This window comes from Drosophila bipectinata, chromosome 2L (assembly GCF_030179905.1).
Source record: "Drosophila bipectinata strain 14024-0381.07 chromosome 2L, DbipHiC1v2, whole genome shotgun sequence".
Lineage (NCBI taxonomy): Eukaryota > Metazoa > Arthropoda > Insecta > Diptera > Drosophilidae > Drosophila > Drosophila bipectinata.
In genome coordinates, this window is record NC_091736.1 from 19,480,505 (window position 1) to 19,495,265 (window position 14,761).

General features: G+C 44.6%; 1 protein-coding gene across 3 annotated transcripts in view; it reads left to right on the top strand.

The window, feature by feature from the left end:
• The window catches only part of LOC108123739 (uncharacterized), a 107,770-nt gene that overhangs the window by 48,366 nt on the left and 44,643 nt on the right, over positions 1 to 14,761 (top strand). For all 3 annotated transcript variants that reach the window (XM_070276769.1, XM_043213701.2, XM_070276770.1), the window contains 2 exons: positions 9,196 to 9,270; positions 13,375 to 14,132. In XM_070276769.1, the coding sequence (XP_070132870.1) occupies positions 13,820 to 14,132 (313 nt within the window). In that variant the 5' untranslated portion in view covers positions 9,196 to 9,270; positions 13,375 to 13,819. The remainder of the gene's footprint in view (positions 1 to 9,195; positions 9,271 to 13,374; positions 14,133 to 14,761) is intronic.

The window sequence follows — 14,761 nt, forward strand, 5'->3', positions numbered from 1 at the left end:
TGAATGTCGCACGTTAAATGTCCTTCCCCTGTTTCATTTACCTTATGAAATTTTAATTTGCAACTTATGAATATTTCATGCCCTCAAAATGCTTACACAATTTTCGTTTTTCGGTCAAGTCAAGTTTCGGGACAGTGCTGGTTTAGGGAGGGTTTAGTGGGGAAGGATCAAACTCTGGGCCTGCAAACTTTGCCCCAACATTTAGGTCAGTTGTCATTGTGTGTGAGTGACTGGGGTTTTTCAAATTTAATTGAGCTAATTGAGGAGAGAAGTGGGGACTGCTAACTAACAGTTCCTGTGACAGCTATAAAGTGCCGTCGTTGTCAGCGACTTCGATTTCCCGACTTAAGGTGAGTTGTGGGAAGAAAAGACTGACTGATCGGATCTGAAAAATCCGAGTAAGTACTTATGCAGCCGCAGGATTCTTTGAAGGATTCCAGAAAACCACAAGGTCTGCTCACTTGGGGAAAGCTGCTCAGCAGATAAGTTCCACTGCACCGCATTGGATTTAAAATTCATTAATAAACACCTGAGACCCCCAAGCCGCCTGGCCAAAAACCACACCCCAGGATGCCGTCAGTAGTGGGCGGAGTCCTCCTTCCTTAATTAAACAGTTGAACTCATTGCCCGCCCCTTCTTAAGGATGCTCGATTGGGCAGACAACGGAGCAAACAACTTAAGCTGATATGAAAATTATTTCGCTCTTGTGTCGACAATTAAATGCCACACCCACTGCATGTTTTCTCGCCCACTTTCGTGCCGAAACAGTAAATAATTAAAGGGAGGGCGCGGTGAGCGGCTGAAAAATCCGTGCATTTAATTGAAACTCGCGCCGGGAAAGAGCAGCGGGCAAGGACGGGCCGCAATCAGCCTCAGCAAGGACCTTCGGCCCGAATCTTCTCATAAATAAAATATGCCAAAGCGAGCCGGCAAAGAGTTTGTCGTAATGCCCTTTCCGTGGCCACATTCTCCCTCGGTCCCCTCGATTTCCCTCGTCTGTCAATCAAGCTTTTCATCAGTTGCTGTCGCAGTTTGGTTTTCCGCGAATCTCCCAGCTCGCTGCTGCTTTTGATTACTGGGAGCTGGCAACGGCGGGGCCATTTAGCAGACTCGTGGCAGCAGTCCTTGGCCGACACCGAAACTCTGACATATTAATGAAGTTCGAGGCAAACAAGTTGCTGCGCAACAAGCTTTTTAAATCAATTCGCGAAAACAATTAAAAACTTGACTTTCGTTGCCACGCCCTCGTCGTTCCGTTGCCAACAATGCTGACATTGCGCATACGACATGTGGCCCTAGCAGAAAGAGCTGGGAACTCGTTCAAAGTTTGCTGGCTGCTGCACACTTGAAGAAAATAGTTGAATAAATTCAGAGTCTGTTACAAGCTACAGACAAAGTACATTCGTGGCACTTAGCTATTACAGTTCTCGCAGTGTATTCCAGAAAGCGTCACGAAGTTAAGCCAAGAAAGAGTGCAGGCTGGGAACTCTCCTAACAGCGAACACAATTCAACAAAAAGTTCTCATGCGCTTTGCATAATTAATGTTTTAATGTCAATCATACGCACTGTGTGCCGGAAAATATATGCACGCTGATTTTCGCGTTTTGCAATCTTCTCAGCCATTGTCTTCTGGTAATTAAATTTGTAAAATTTCCATTTACAATACCAAAGTTTGAAGACGTCGCTTCGCAACCAATATTGGTGAAAGGCGTGTACCCCGCAGTGTGGTCGCAAGAATAAAACGGAAAGGCGAAAACGAAAGCACTCAGCGGATGCCTCGCAATGAAAATTCTTGAGACACCTGCTGCCCCTGAAGAGAGAAATTGATTACAGTTGACACGCCCACACTAATGTGCAAAAAGCAAACTATAGTGAGATGAAAAATCCCAACAAATATTCGACAACAAACAAACACTGACAATGGCAAATAGTAATGGCATTGCCCCGAAAAACAACAATATCAAACACTGGGGGAAAGATTTCGCATCTAGCTGCGAACAATGTGACAAACGATGTGTGAAGGAGTCGCTGCTGCGAGTCCTGGAGCGCCAAGATGAGGGAGCCAGCCAAAAAAGTGAAAGAAGAATCTAACCACACAATTGTCACGGGGCTGAAGGGCTCCTAGGGGCGCATTACGTATACGCAGCGTTGGATTTGGTCATTTTTCATAGCTGGCAAGTTGGGGAGACAGGCCAGAAGAAGGCACGATGACGATGACTACAAATCGTGACAAATTCTTGATGCGGGTTAAGTTACACATTTTTTTCACACCCGCCCCACCCCCACCACTCTCATTTGGGCTTCTTCAACTTGAGACTCCAGACTCCAGACTCGGTGGGCGAAACTTTTGGCATTTCGGCTTTGGAATACATTCTAAAATATTTCTGACGTCTGGGACACATTTCGGGGGGAATATGGGATTGCCTATACTTAACTCCCTTATCCCTTATTCAATTCTGGGCGCCATAAAATCGAGCTGGGCGGCCAAGACGGCGACAATAAAAACAGGCGGTCCCCGGCCCTGGAAAAAATGAATTTTAAATATTTCACGGCTGAATGTGCAGCACTTCCGCTGTCAGCGCTGATGGGTTTTGCTCTGATCCGTGGCAACATTAATATATGTGTCTTTACATTTAAATTTTGGCCATAAATTACTGGGCCAAAGAGCGGTTAGAGGGAGTGCCACTGCAACACCGTAGCTACAATTCCGCCGTACTTCCACAACCTCCACCACCTGACCATTACGCAAAGCATATTCAATGACAGCATTTTTAATGCAATTTATGGTCGTTAAGGCGACAAAATATAATAAAAATGAATAATATGCCAACTGCTGTGCGCGGGTGATGCAACACGTGACAGGGTCCTGCCACAGGACACGGAATATGGTACAGGACACACATTACCAGCCACCAGCCGGCAGCCAACAGCGCACCGGCCACCACACCCACGCAATTTATGGACGCCGTAAATAAATCGACGCGCCAAATGTGCGAAACAATGCATAACTCAAAACGAACGCGAAATGAAACGAGGACAGCTTGAATATACATGGAGGAAATATGGAATATTTATGAAATGTAGGGGCTACCACGAAATGCGAAAAGGAATTAATATTGTATGCGCACAGGGCCACTACAAACCAATCCAGGGAGAACCAATTCAGTAATTGTTCTAACATTTTTTTTCGGGTTCAACTCAAACTTCGCAATACGCAATATTTGTGCGTTTTTTTCAAACATTTTCTCGGGAAAGACAAATCAAAAGTAAAAGCTTTTGGTGAGCGACAAGTGCTCTTGGCGACAAACCCAATCAATAATGCACATCTTTATTCCAACTCGTAAGATGTAAGCCAACCAGTATTAATATTTGATGAGCCCATATCATACAGTCAGTCGCTCGAGAAATGCAGGTAGAGGGAATATTAAAAAGTTGACAGGTGGCAGGCAGGTCCGGGAAAGCTTTCAGCAACGGCGATAAACAATTCAATTTATCAAAACATGAAAGGATGCAACACTTGGCTCTAATAAGGGAATTACTTAATGGGAAATTATCTACGATAACGCCATTAAATAAATAATAAATAATTGTTGGCGAGTCGAAAGCATACGAGCAGCCTCATCAAGTACATGATGTTGCAGCCCCACCTGGGCAGGCATAAGCATTTATATCAATACACACGAAGAACATTATGAGCGGGAGAGGAGGCTCATAAAAAATTCAAAACGGCTTAAGTAGCTCCAAAGTATCACCAACAACAAAAAATCCAAAAGCAAAACAACACCCAAGCACAACAGGCAGCGAAAGTGAAAAGTACACAAAACAAGGCCGGTGGAACGGGCGTGGCTGGTCTCGCACTGACCCGAAACTGGAAACTGAACCCCCAGCGACCCGGGCATCCCAACCCAACTCGACACGCATGTTTATGTGCTTTTTACAGCTGCTCCTTGCTTATCTTTGGCCCGAACTTTCCGCCCGCCCCCACACCGGTGCGTGTGTTCGTTCGAAAATGATTTTAAAAATAACTTTTGCGGTCATTTCACTAAATGCGCTTCAGAGGAAGTGTGCTTTCGAGTGAGGCCGACTGGATAAGGGTTAAAAATATGCCCCCGCATTGGAGGATTGGGTTTTCTGCTTTAACTGTTTTCGGCCTCACGCGTCTGCCGGACTATTAATAGGTTTTTAAATACGATAACCGCTTACATTGGTGGGGGTGTCAAAATTAAGTCAAGCAGATGTGTCTGCCGAGCTTTTTATTTCGAGAGGAGCTAGCTATTTTTGGCAGCCACTGTTTCTCCGTGTACCCTCACCCCAGCCCTGGAGATACAAAAAAGTTTTCTCTGTAACCTGGTTTCCACTTCCAGCTGCCAAACAGATAAAAACGCACTTTCCAGGTAGCACTCTGGATAATGGCGAGGTGCGTTGCAGAACCGACGGAGCACACATGCTCCGCCTTCTCCTGCGGCGGGGTTTTTATTATTGTTGAACTTTAACATGGCTACAATATAAATTAAAATGGCTGGCACTCCACAGACTTCGGGCGGCAATCGTGAAATGAAGTTTATGGGCTGCGCACTTTACGCGAAGCCTCACAAGCGCCCTCCCCCTCTGACAGTTTCCATATGAAATTATGTAGCTCCATGCACACACAGGAGAGGTAACTCAAATAGCAACTATCTGAAAGTGTGCATAGTATCTTGAAGGCTTTTTATTCAAACGTTCCCCAGAAAACCATGAGAACATTAGGTTACCTTCATAAGATGAAAGTTTTTGGAAATTCAAATACCAAACGCCTGCTTTAAAGAAAGTAAAAATATTGCCCTGAACTGTGTTGTGCGGCTACAGGGATATCCATGTGAATGTGAAAATGTAGGGCTGGGCCTACAAAAAGTGAGACTGAGGGAGATGGAGTGGCAGGATGTTGAAACAGATTCGACTCTTAATAATTTCCGCACTCGAGTTGATCGAAATCATAAAATTTTATGAGCCTGCCAAGAGACGAGTAAGTGGAGCGTGTATCTGTCTCTCTCCGGCTGCCGCTATCCGTCTCTTTTCGTTTCTGTGTGCCGGCAAAATGGCTGCCACAATCAGTCAGTGAGTCAGTCAGTCAGGCAGCCGGGGGGGCCCGGAAAAAAGGCCAACAATGCGACAGATAGACAACCAGAGACATGCCAGGCAGAAAAAAGAGGCCAGAGCGACGGGGCATCCGGAGAACCTTTTTTAAAGTCAAGCGAGCATTAAAGCTTCTGTTTCTCTAAAAAACGAACTCATATACATCAGATAAATGTATAATTTACTTGCCAAATTTGTATATTTTGTTCCTGATTTGATTTTGTATTAACCATGAGCGTCGGTAAGCCAAGTGCTCGCCCCTCCGAGCCTCGAGAACTCTGACATTCCCGCCCGGCTTTCATTTTTCATCATACTCCCATTATGCGATGCTTCAAGTTTTTCCCATTTCTTCCTCACTTTTTGTACAATTTGCCATTACGTCGATTTATGCGCTGCTGGGACCGGAAAAACTCGCCGCCCGCTCCGCCCCGCGCTAAATAATGCACTTGGGAAATTAATTTTCCAACTCCGGCTCAGCAATGGCAGCCCAAAAGCGTCTTCGCTTGCATTAAGTCATAATTTTTGCCGAGGAGCACATTGTACGGGCCACTGATTGAAGTTTTTCCGTTCAGGCTGAAGGAAAAATTCGAAATAAATTAATTCGATTGCCGTCCGCCGCCGCTTCTCGCCCCAGTCCCCTTACAACCTGCTCAATTAGCAGCTCAGCCTTTGAAGAAGCCCCTTTCGGGAGGACTCGCCCTGCAGCTCTCCACTAATTATGTTGTTTGTGCATCGGTTTGGAGAGCTTCCCCGGCGAGGCCGAGAGGCTACAAGGCTTTGCCATTTCCCTACATGTCTGCCACGACTTTGGCTCCCAAGGCTGACTGTTTTTCGGGGTGGGAGGGCTGTTACTGTTCGGAGTTACTGCCGGAGTCGGAGTCGGGGCAGCACGGAGGCAGAGCATGTTAACCAGCCAAACGAAAGCGGAGAGCAGCCAAGGGGAACCGCCGACAATAAACAACAATGGAGCCAGCGAAAGACAGCAAAGTAAACATACTATAAAGCAGTAAACAGGATATTAATCTTAAGACTGCGGGATACCCCTTGAAGCAAATGGCCATCATCAGTCAATCCGAGCCCTGAAACGCGGACTGGGTGATTGAGATCCTTTCTTCCGGTGAACATTGATTGCGAGTTTCACTTTCGAAAGCTACTCCTAGTTTTCCAGCTGGATATACCCTTTAGTTACCAGGTAGAGGCATCAAAAACAAAAGCCAAGGCTGAAGCTGTTATGTTTATTATGCCAGGCATGTGAGTTAATTCTTTGAACTGTTGAGGTCGTTGTTATTGTTCCTAGCCAACCTTGGAAGAAAAGCCACGAATACGCCGCCGCTTTCATTCCGACACTAGGTCCTTCCACACCCTGTTTCCCTGCTCCTGTGCTTCCGCTACTTGGCTTGATCATTATTTTTGTTTCAGTCGCGTGCATGTAACACAAAAATGTTTGACAAAGATGTTATTTGATAGTACATACGCATAGATAAGGTGATGGGAGAGTTGCGACTAAAGCGTAGCATACTTAGTAGGGCAATAATGGGGGACTTGGAAGACAGTTAGGGCGAGGATAGTAAGATTGCTTAAAAAACGGTCTCGACTTCGGTGAAGCTTTAATGTAGTTAAGCACTCTATGATTATCCATAGTTTCCTGAAATGTTCTTAAAGATTATAGGTATTTTCCAGTTGATTAAAACTTGGCTCTAAAGCACCTTTGGCAGCAGCACTGGCAGAGTCCTTGAGAGGTAAATCCACCCTTGAACTGCCGTTGGCATGCCCGATTCCACTTAGTTATTCCCAAAACCTAATTACAGCTTCGGTCATGAGACATTACTTCTCATCCAGCCACAGTTCGGCTCAAGGAGCCCGGTCCTTGTGTCGGATCTCTACGCTAACGACTGCATCATTAAGTGAAGTAGAGCTTCTCCGGCCAACCCTGTCACTCCTCGCACCCACAATCTCATTATCCCCGAAAACCAGGTCGAATTATCGTGGCTGAACTCCTTTTTCTGGTTGCTGAGCAAAAATTGAACTGAAATGATACATTTAATTTTATTTATAACGCACGCATGGACAGAAAAGCAGTAGTCCTGCGCACCGATATAGGCATAAATATTAATGCACTCCCGGCAGGATGACGATAAGGATGTCCCGAGCAGTTCTGGATACCTGAGAGCAAACTTATTGGCTTATTAAAGCCTAATGCCGCCGCTCTTTCGGAGGAGTGTGTGCGTTTGTAATAATGGCACCGAACACCTCAGACAGGATGTGGACCACTCTCGAGGTTACACTGAGAAAAGCGGAGTTCCTGGGCCTTCCTAATTGCCTCACCTCCGTGCTCCTCGACGGGGTCGAGTTCGGTACTGCATATTAATGCCCACATTTTCGGCTGCCAGCCGCTGTTTAATATCAATGCGGATGCCCCGCCAGCAGCCCTATAAATATCCCGAAAAGGAAATGCGTAGGGGAGGAAAAGTTTCTGGCCCGACAAAGTTGAGCTCATGAAATGGTCAAAACTGTTTAAGCCACGGCCAATATTGGGCATTAAGTAGGCTTTGATGAGCCATACCCATGAATAAGAAAGAAGCTAAACAAGTTGCTGTCCTTCCCGCCTTTATGACGTTCAAAAAATCAAGCCAATAAAGTTTCTGTCCTCCCCCATCGTGCCGGAACACATGCCTTGATCTCCGGAGTCCGGACAAAACTTTTCAACTCAATTTGGCTCTGCGCATTTTTGTTCTCCCAAATTTTTGCATTTTTTAAATATTTATGCTATTACGCTATGCCGAAATTTATGAATTTGCCAAAGTATTTAGTCAATAGCTTATCACAATGGAAGCCAAAGGAAAAACAACAGAAAGTTTTCAAGGCGCATATTTATGCTCCTGGCTTCTATCGATGAAAGTGGTTATATTTATGGGAGTGGGTCTTGAATTTATGTCGAAACTTTGGCTGCTTAATGTGCAGACAACTAAACGGGCCCACGCTGAGGGCAACTATTTTAAATTTGAAATATTAACGCCCTTATAGCGATTTTTGTTATTTAAGCTCTGAAGAGCACGTAACCTCAGCAAAGCCATTAGTGCGCCATATCTCCTGTCAATACTCGAACCAATTACAAGAACGAACGCAGAGCCATTAACCTCTGTCGTTAATAATTAACCACATATCCAAACGCTCTAAAAACAACAATTTAATTCATTTGCCAAATGTCAGCTGCATGTTAAGCAAAGAAATAAATCCAATTCCGGTCGAGCCTTAAAGCCAAATTGCATTAATTTAATGGCGCTGTTACACACAAACTCGATTGAAAGCGGGAAAGTGTTGTTTTTCCCCCGGGGATCTCCGAGCTGGCTTCAAACTGAAATAATTTAGAGAGGTACCGCCTGCAGCCGCCAGTGCAGCGCTATGCCTGACCATTGTTTTCAAGGCCCCCAACGTCCCGGCCCCAAAACTCGAGCAGCGGCAATTTCCGCTCCAAATGCTCCGCTCGGCAGGGGAAATTATTAAAAGCGAAAACGGGCGCTATTATTTTCTGACACTGATATATTTGCAGTGGGGCAGTGGAGCGGAGACCTTGGAGCAGTAACCTCCTTTGCGAACTGCTAGAAGCTAGATGCGCTATCGTGGCTGGCGGGGAAGTAATATAAATCGGGCCCTGGGGATAAATAACTCTGTATTAGTTATGACAGTGTGTGTTTGAGAGCTCTTCTCGGGCAACTGCATTGGTTTTTGTTGCCAGTTTGTTTGTTTGCCTGTGGCTTGTGTAATCGGTGGCCGGCATTTCTTTATGGTCGCCATAATTATGCAAATTAATATCCCGCAACTATGCAGCGACAGTGCCGAAAGCCGAGCATGGTCGGCCAAAGAACAAATACGAATTATTTTAATTAAAGTGCACATTGTTTTTTAGCCATCTAAGCAAATTAGTTGTTGACTTTGCGAGTGAAATCGGCGGGCAAATAATAATTAAATACGGAAACAACAGTCACTAATTTAAGATTGTTATTGTGCCAATTAGGTGTTGTTTGTTTCAAATTAAAGGCTGAATATATTAAACATGATTCGATAATTCTCTTCTATTGCAGGGTTCACCTGAAATTCGCAGAGGTCGCCTGGAAACAATTCCACAAATTCCATTCAAGCGAACAACTGAGTCCAAGGTAAGTCAGAATGCACTTGAAATGCATTGGCGCATAAACTAAAATAATAACAAAGGGCCCTGGGGACCTCTAAGCCCCAATTCCCATTCCCAAAGACCAAATATTAGAGAAAAGTGCTAACTTTTGGGGACGACTGTCAGAGGAGATGTGGCATCGGGTTAGTTTATTTTTGCTTTTATTTTTCCTAATGCTCCTAAAAAATGAAAAGCTTTGGCCAAGACAGCGGTGCATTGTTGGCAAAGTGACTGCCACGCCCGGCTGCATATATAAGCGGGTTGGCAAAGAGCTGCCATCCCAGTCATGTTAAATTTTTCAAGCAAATGTCGCGCATTGTTTGACTCGACCTATTCTGTAAGTTATTTCTTTATTTTAAGTCACGCGCTCCACGGAGGACATTTTTTTTTTGACTATTTGCTCTTGTGTTTGACCCACACACAGTGGCACACACACGCATTGCTTCCAAGCGCGACATTTTGCAAATTTTGGCTGGAAAAGCAGGAAACCCTTTCTTTGCGACATGCTTAAGCTCGGGCTTTATGAGGCCACTAAAAAGGGGAAGTGCCGGCACAGGAAGGGGTGCAGCAATATATTAGAGTGTATTTGTGTGCTGTTAGTGCACTGGGAGAAATTTATTATCGGCTTAGCTTGATTGGCAAAGCATAGTCTAGAGACCCTCTTCTCTAAACCCAACCCCAATGAAGTCGGTAAGTCTTTCAGTGCATATCTGCGCTCTTTCTGGTGTTAAGTCAGCTAAAAGCCTTTGGTCCGACCACTTGAATTTTCGGATGCAGCGTAACTTTTTAGAAACGGATGCAAGCTGAATTACAGAAAATAGAACCCGGGGATTTCGGAGCTCCACAAAGCCAGCTGACTGTAGGGGGGCGAACCCAAATACGGGTGGCAAAATATGGGGTGTTCTTCGGGGGGTCAGTGAGCTCGAAAAAGTTTTATGCGAGCGCCAAAAGTGCAGTCAACGCACTTAGGGCAGAGTCTAAAAATATGAGTTGCGAATGGGATTGCTAAATGCGCCAAAGCCTGGCTAGGGACTGGGGTCTGCCATTGGGGACTGGGGATTCCAAAGTTTTCGTTTAAATAAATGTGGCAGCTTAGCCAGAGGCAGCTGGCGCTGGAAATAAATTTCGTAATGAGGCGGGAATTTTCTGAAATTGATTAGAGGCCAGTGGAGAGTCGTCCTTGATGAAGTGAAAGGATGAGTAATTTCAGGAGTTGGCAAACATTTACCCAACCAATAATCTAAATGCTGTTTTTGATACTAGATACATTTCTAAAACAGCAATCCAATTACGGCTGACACTAGTTTTGATTGCATAAATTTAGTCCAGAAAGCCAGACAAAGGCCGGCCCGCAACGAAATCCAATTTAAGACCAATATGTAAACAGTTTATTTTATTATTTCGCATTTCATAGTGTTTTTTGCTGCCGGAGCTGCCTTTGCCGCCTCTTGCAATATTTGGTTAACTTTACAGCTTTGAACCGTGGCTCTTTATTTACCCAACACATTACTACATTTCCTATTCGTCCTGCATTTCCATGTTCTGCCAGAGCTGGAGCTCAACTCCCTCCGCATCGAGGCTCTGTGTTCTGATGCTAAAATGATTTATTACGTAAATTTTATTAATTTGCTGCGCTGTCATAAAAACGACAACGCTGCGCAGAAAGCGGGAAAAAAAGTAGAATAAAATAAATTTGATTTGCTCCTGTATGCATAGTCCTACGTGGGCGGGTGGGTGTGTGCTGTACGTGTGCGTGTTAAACAAATTTTTATGGGCCACCTATGGGTGTACGGCACACACTCCAATGGTATTTATGGCCCGCCGCCAGCGAACTCATTATACGATCTCTCTCCGACTCTGCTCGGAATTGGAATTTTAAAATACTTGTTCATTTTACGCTCGCATGTCGCCTCGTCCTTTTTTCAATGCCAAGAACACATGTTTCGGGCGCTTTGGTTAAGGCTACGTGTCAAAAATTAAAAATGACACCCACTCGTTCCGGGGCGACTTTATCAAGTTATAGGCTCGCTCTTGTCTCTGACTCCTCATGCATATAAATCCGTCCGTAATAGATCGTGTCTAATTTATGAGTAACGCGAGCATTACAACTTATTACATAACACACACACACTCTGGAGGACTCTCACACATGCCTGATTACGTGGGCGCAGTGGGAGCTTTCGCATTTTTTTTCGTGTGTATCTTTTTTGCGTTCTTCTAATTTACGCCTTGCGTGCTCTTGGCCAAGACTCTTGGGCCGGGTCGAGCATTTTCCATTAAGTCTGCAGCTGCCTTACTCATAATTCATGCCACCCACAGGCACACACACGCCGCACACTCACATACTCACACACTCCAGCCAGTAACAGACAGTCACAGATTGGGGCATGTTAATTTGTAGGCCAGTGCAAGCGGAAGTCCTTTTTGAGGTCTTTAAACGCAAATGAAAGGCCCGAAGCTTTTACGGCCTGCCATCAGCCCATGTATCACTTGTGTGGCGGTCTCTGTCTGTGTCACTGTCTCCCTCGCACACTCATCCTGCCACAGTGCGTGTTGCTCTAAATTAGATTTTCATTTGGGTGCCCCGTTGTCCTTTCGTCTTTCGCTATCCCTACAGAGGTTGTGGAGGGATTTTACGATCTGAGAGTAAAACCCTTTTCGAGGATGAAATCAATGCAGGAATTAATTAAACCAGTCGAGTTGAAGCTGTCATAAACGCAACAAAGCAGATTGTTAATTCATTACATGTGGGTTCTACAAATAGTCTCAAGTTTAGTAACAGTTTATAAGTCAAAGAAAGTATTACGAAAATAAAAACTATATAAAGAGATACACTAGAAACTATCTGAAAGTCTTAGAAACTCTCGGAAGGTGCAAAACAATGCCAAACAATTAACTCATTACGGGCGCTCATTAAGTGCCACAAGTTGATTAAAGCCTTCAAAAGTTTGTGCCGAAAAGAATGTTTGACTGGGGCGTGCCACCAATTCAGCCACCCAGCCCACCATGCCCCGAAAACAACCCCAAAACAATTTGCTCCCCGGCGAGACTTGTGACAAGTGAAGTGCCACTCTAAATATGCCCAAGATAAAAATGTTTGCTGGTGTTTGTTGGTGTCCTGGCTGGTGTTCGCCTGTCGCCGAAACTTGGCGATGGCAAACTTCTTAAAAATACTTAAGAAGCGATAAATATCGCCAATACACAGACACATACACTCGGCCCAGCACACGCACGCAGGGCGGCCCTTTTGACTTTTGAAAGTTTGCTCAAGTTGCCTATTTGTTACTCTTCATCGGGGGGTAAAGGACTCACACCCATCCTCCTGGAAGTATAAATACAAACACAAACAAAGAAAAGCCACTTGTTGTCGGCATTCTCATTATCTTTTAACGTTATTATTACATTGCATACTTTCAGGGGGCTTAGCTGTCAGCCATTTCCTTTTTTCTTTGCCCCTCGAACGAATTCCTGCCAGCGTGCCTGGATATTATATTTGTTTTACTTTTGTTTTCATTTCGCCGGCTTTTGCTTATTAAAAAGTTGCCATCGATTATGCGAAAAGTTTGGCATCGTTGGGGGACTGGAAGCCAATTGGTTGCCAAGCGTGCTGCAATTCAATTTGGTCTAAAGTTACTCCAAGACGGCCAAAATAGGAGCTCCAACACGCGCCTCCGAAATCAATACGTCAATGGCAGGCTAATTGGCCAAGGTGTCTGGTTTGGCGACAGTTGTCTGGCTTACTCAAGGGTTTTTAATTGTATGGAAAATCATCAATCAGGACTCTTTGTAGTGACTTCTTCCTGAAGTGACTTCCTTCTGGCCAATGTATCTTTCTCTATCAATTCCCTGAAAGAATCCTACTCTTAGAAAGAAAACCATACTTGATTGATGCCTCAAGGACTTGGAGTCTCCTCCCCATATTTCCCGGGTAAATTGGTAAAGAACTCTCCCCATAATTTGTACATATTTACAAGACCTCATCCACCGCCTCCCCAGACGGCGGCAAACAATGAAATCAATTTAGAATAGACTTTTCAGCACTCTCACATGTCCTCTAAGCCTAATCTCGACTCTCGCCGTCTCTTTGCAGATATTATAGACAAACTAAGCTCAGTCTATTAAGAGGGCAAACAAAGGAATCACCCGAAAAAATAAAAGGCTGAGGAGCCCCCGGAAAAGCAGGAGAATGCGGGCCGGGGAGTAGGGCACACTTTGGAGAAGCACACCCGGCAATGAGAGGGCCGGGAACCGAAACTGTTAGCTGGCAAATCGGATTGCGAATTTGCTGTATTGACACAAGGAAATCGTTAGCCGGCTTAGCCAGCAAGAGGCCAAATTTAAAATTAAAAATATAGCCAGCGACCCGTCCCAGAGCCCAGCACCAGAGTCGGAATCAAAGTGATATGCTAATGCGGGAGCGGACGCGGGAGCAGAGCATCGCGAGTGCCGAGAGTGTGGCATGAATATTTCATGAGCAGTGATGACAATAAGCCGGCTCCAGGAATAAGGCCAAAAGCAGAACCAGCACTCGCAACATGACGGAGCTAAGACGGACTAATGGCCTGCACAAGCAGCATTCTCTTCGAGATCGGCAGGTGCACCCCCTGCTCCACGCCCTCGCCGACCACGGCTGCAATCTGAGCAGCGGCGGCAACAGCGCCGCTAGCACCACCAGCAGCAGCACTGCCACGGCCACCACAGCCCTGGGCGGTGGCGGTAATCCTGGCGGATCAGCAGGCTCTAACGGTAACGGAAACGGTAACGGCATCATGGCCCAAAGGAGCATCGAGTTCGATGAGCACGACATATTCTACGTTTCCCCCTCTAAGCGAAAAGGAGTAGCGCCAGGTGAGATTAAGTATTTTATTTCCAAATTATTAATCATCTAGATTTTAGAATAGCATAATTTATTTTTTGAAAAATGATGTATTATTTATAGAAAAAAAAGTGTCCTGTATTGAATTTGCTCTAAGATATTCGCCGCGACTTAGTCTTGACACCAACAATCTTGAGTTTGCTGCAAAAGAAGATCCGAGTTGAGAAGCATTTTTGAATCTTTTAACTCTAAAATAACTTATTAGAGTGACTTATATAAGCTACAACAATAGTTAGTCAGTAATTTTTGATAAGCCTATTAATAAAATAGAAATAACTCAATAAGCAGCAAGCAAGTTCGCCGTGATAATGGAAACATAGCTCCTGGAAAGCAAGGTTTGATTATTTTTTAAATTAAATTAAATTGTCTTGAATAAGTTTAAAAATTTCTAAACGATAAAAGTAGTATTATGACCAATCATAGTATAGTATTATAGTATAAATGTTTCATGCAAGAATTAGAAACTCTGAATCCTCTCTGAAACTCTGAAAAAGTTCATACCCCACTATGGGGAGAGACGCCATTATTGAGTCGTCTGACTAACCTCGGATTTAGTTTCCACAATTTAAATAGGAATGTATATAATTAAATAGTATTTGTG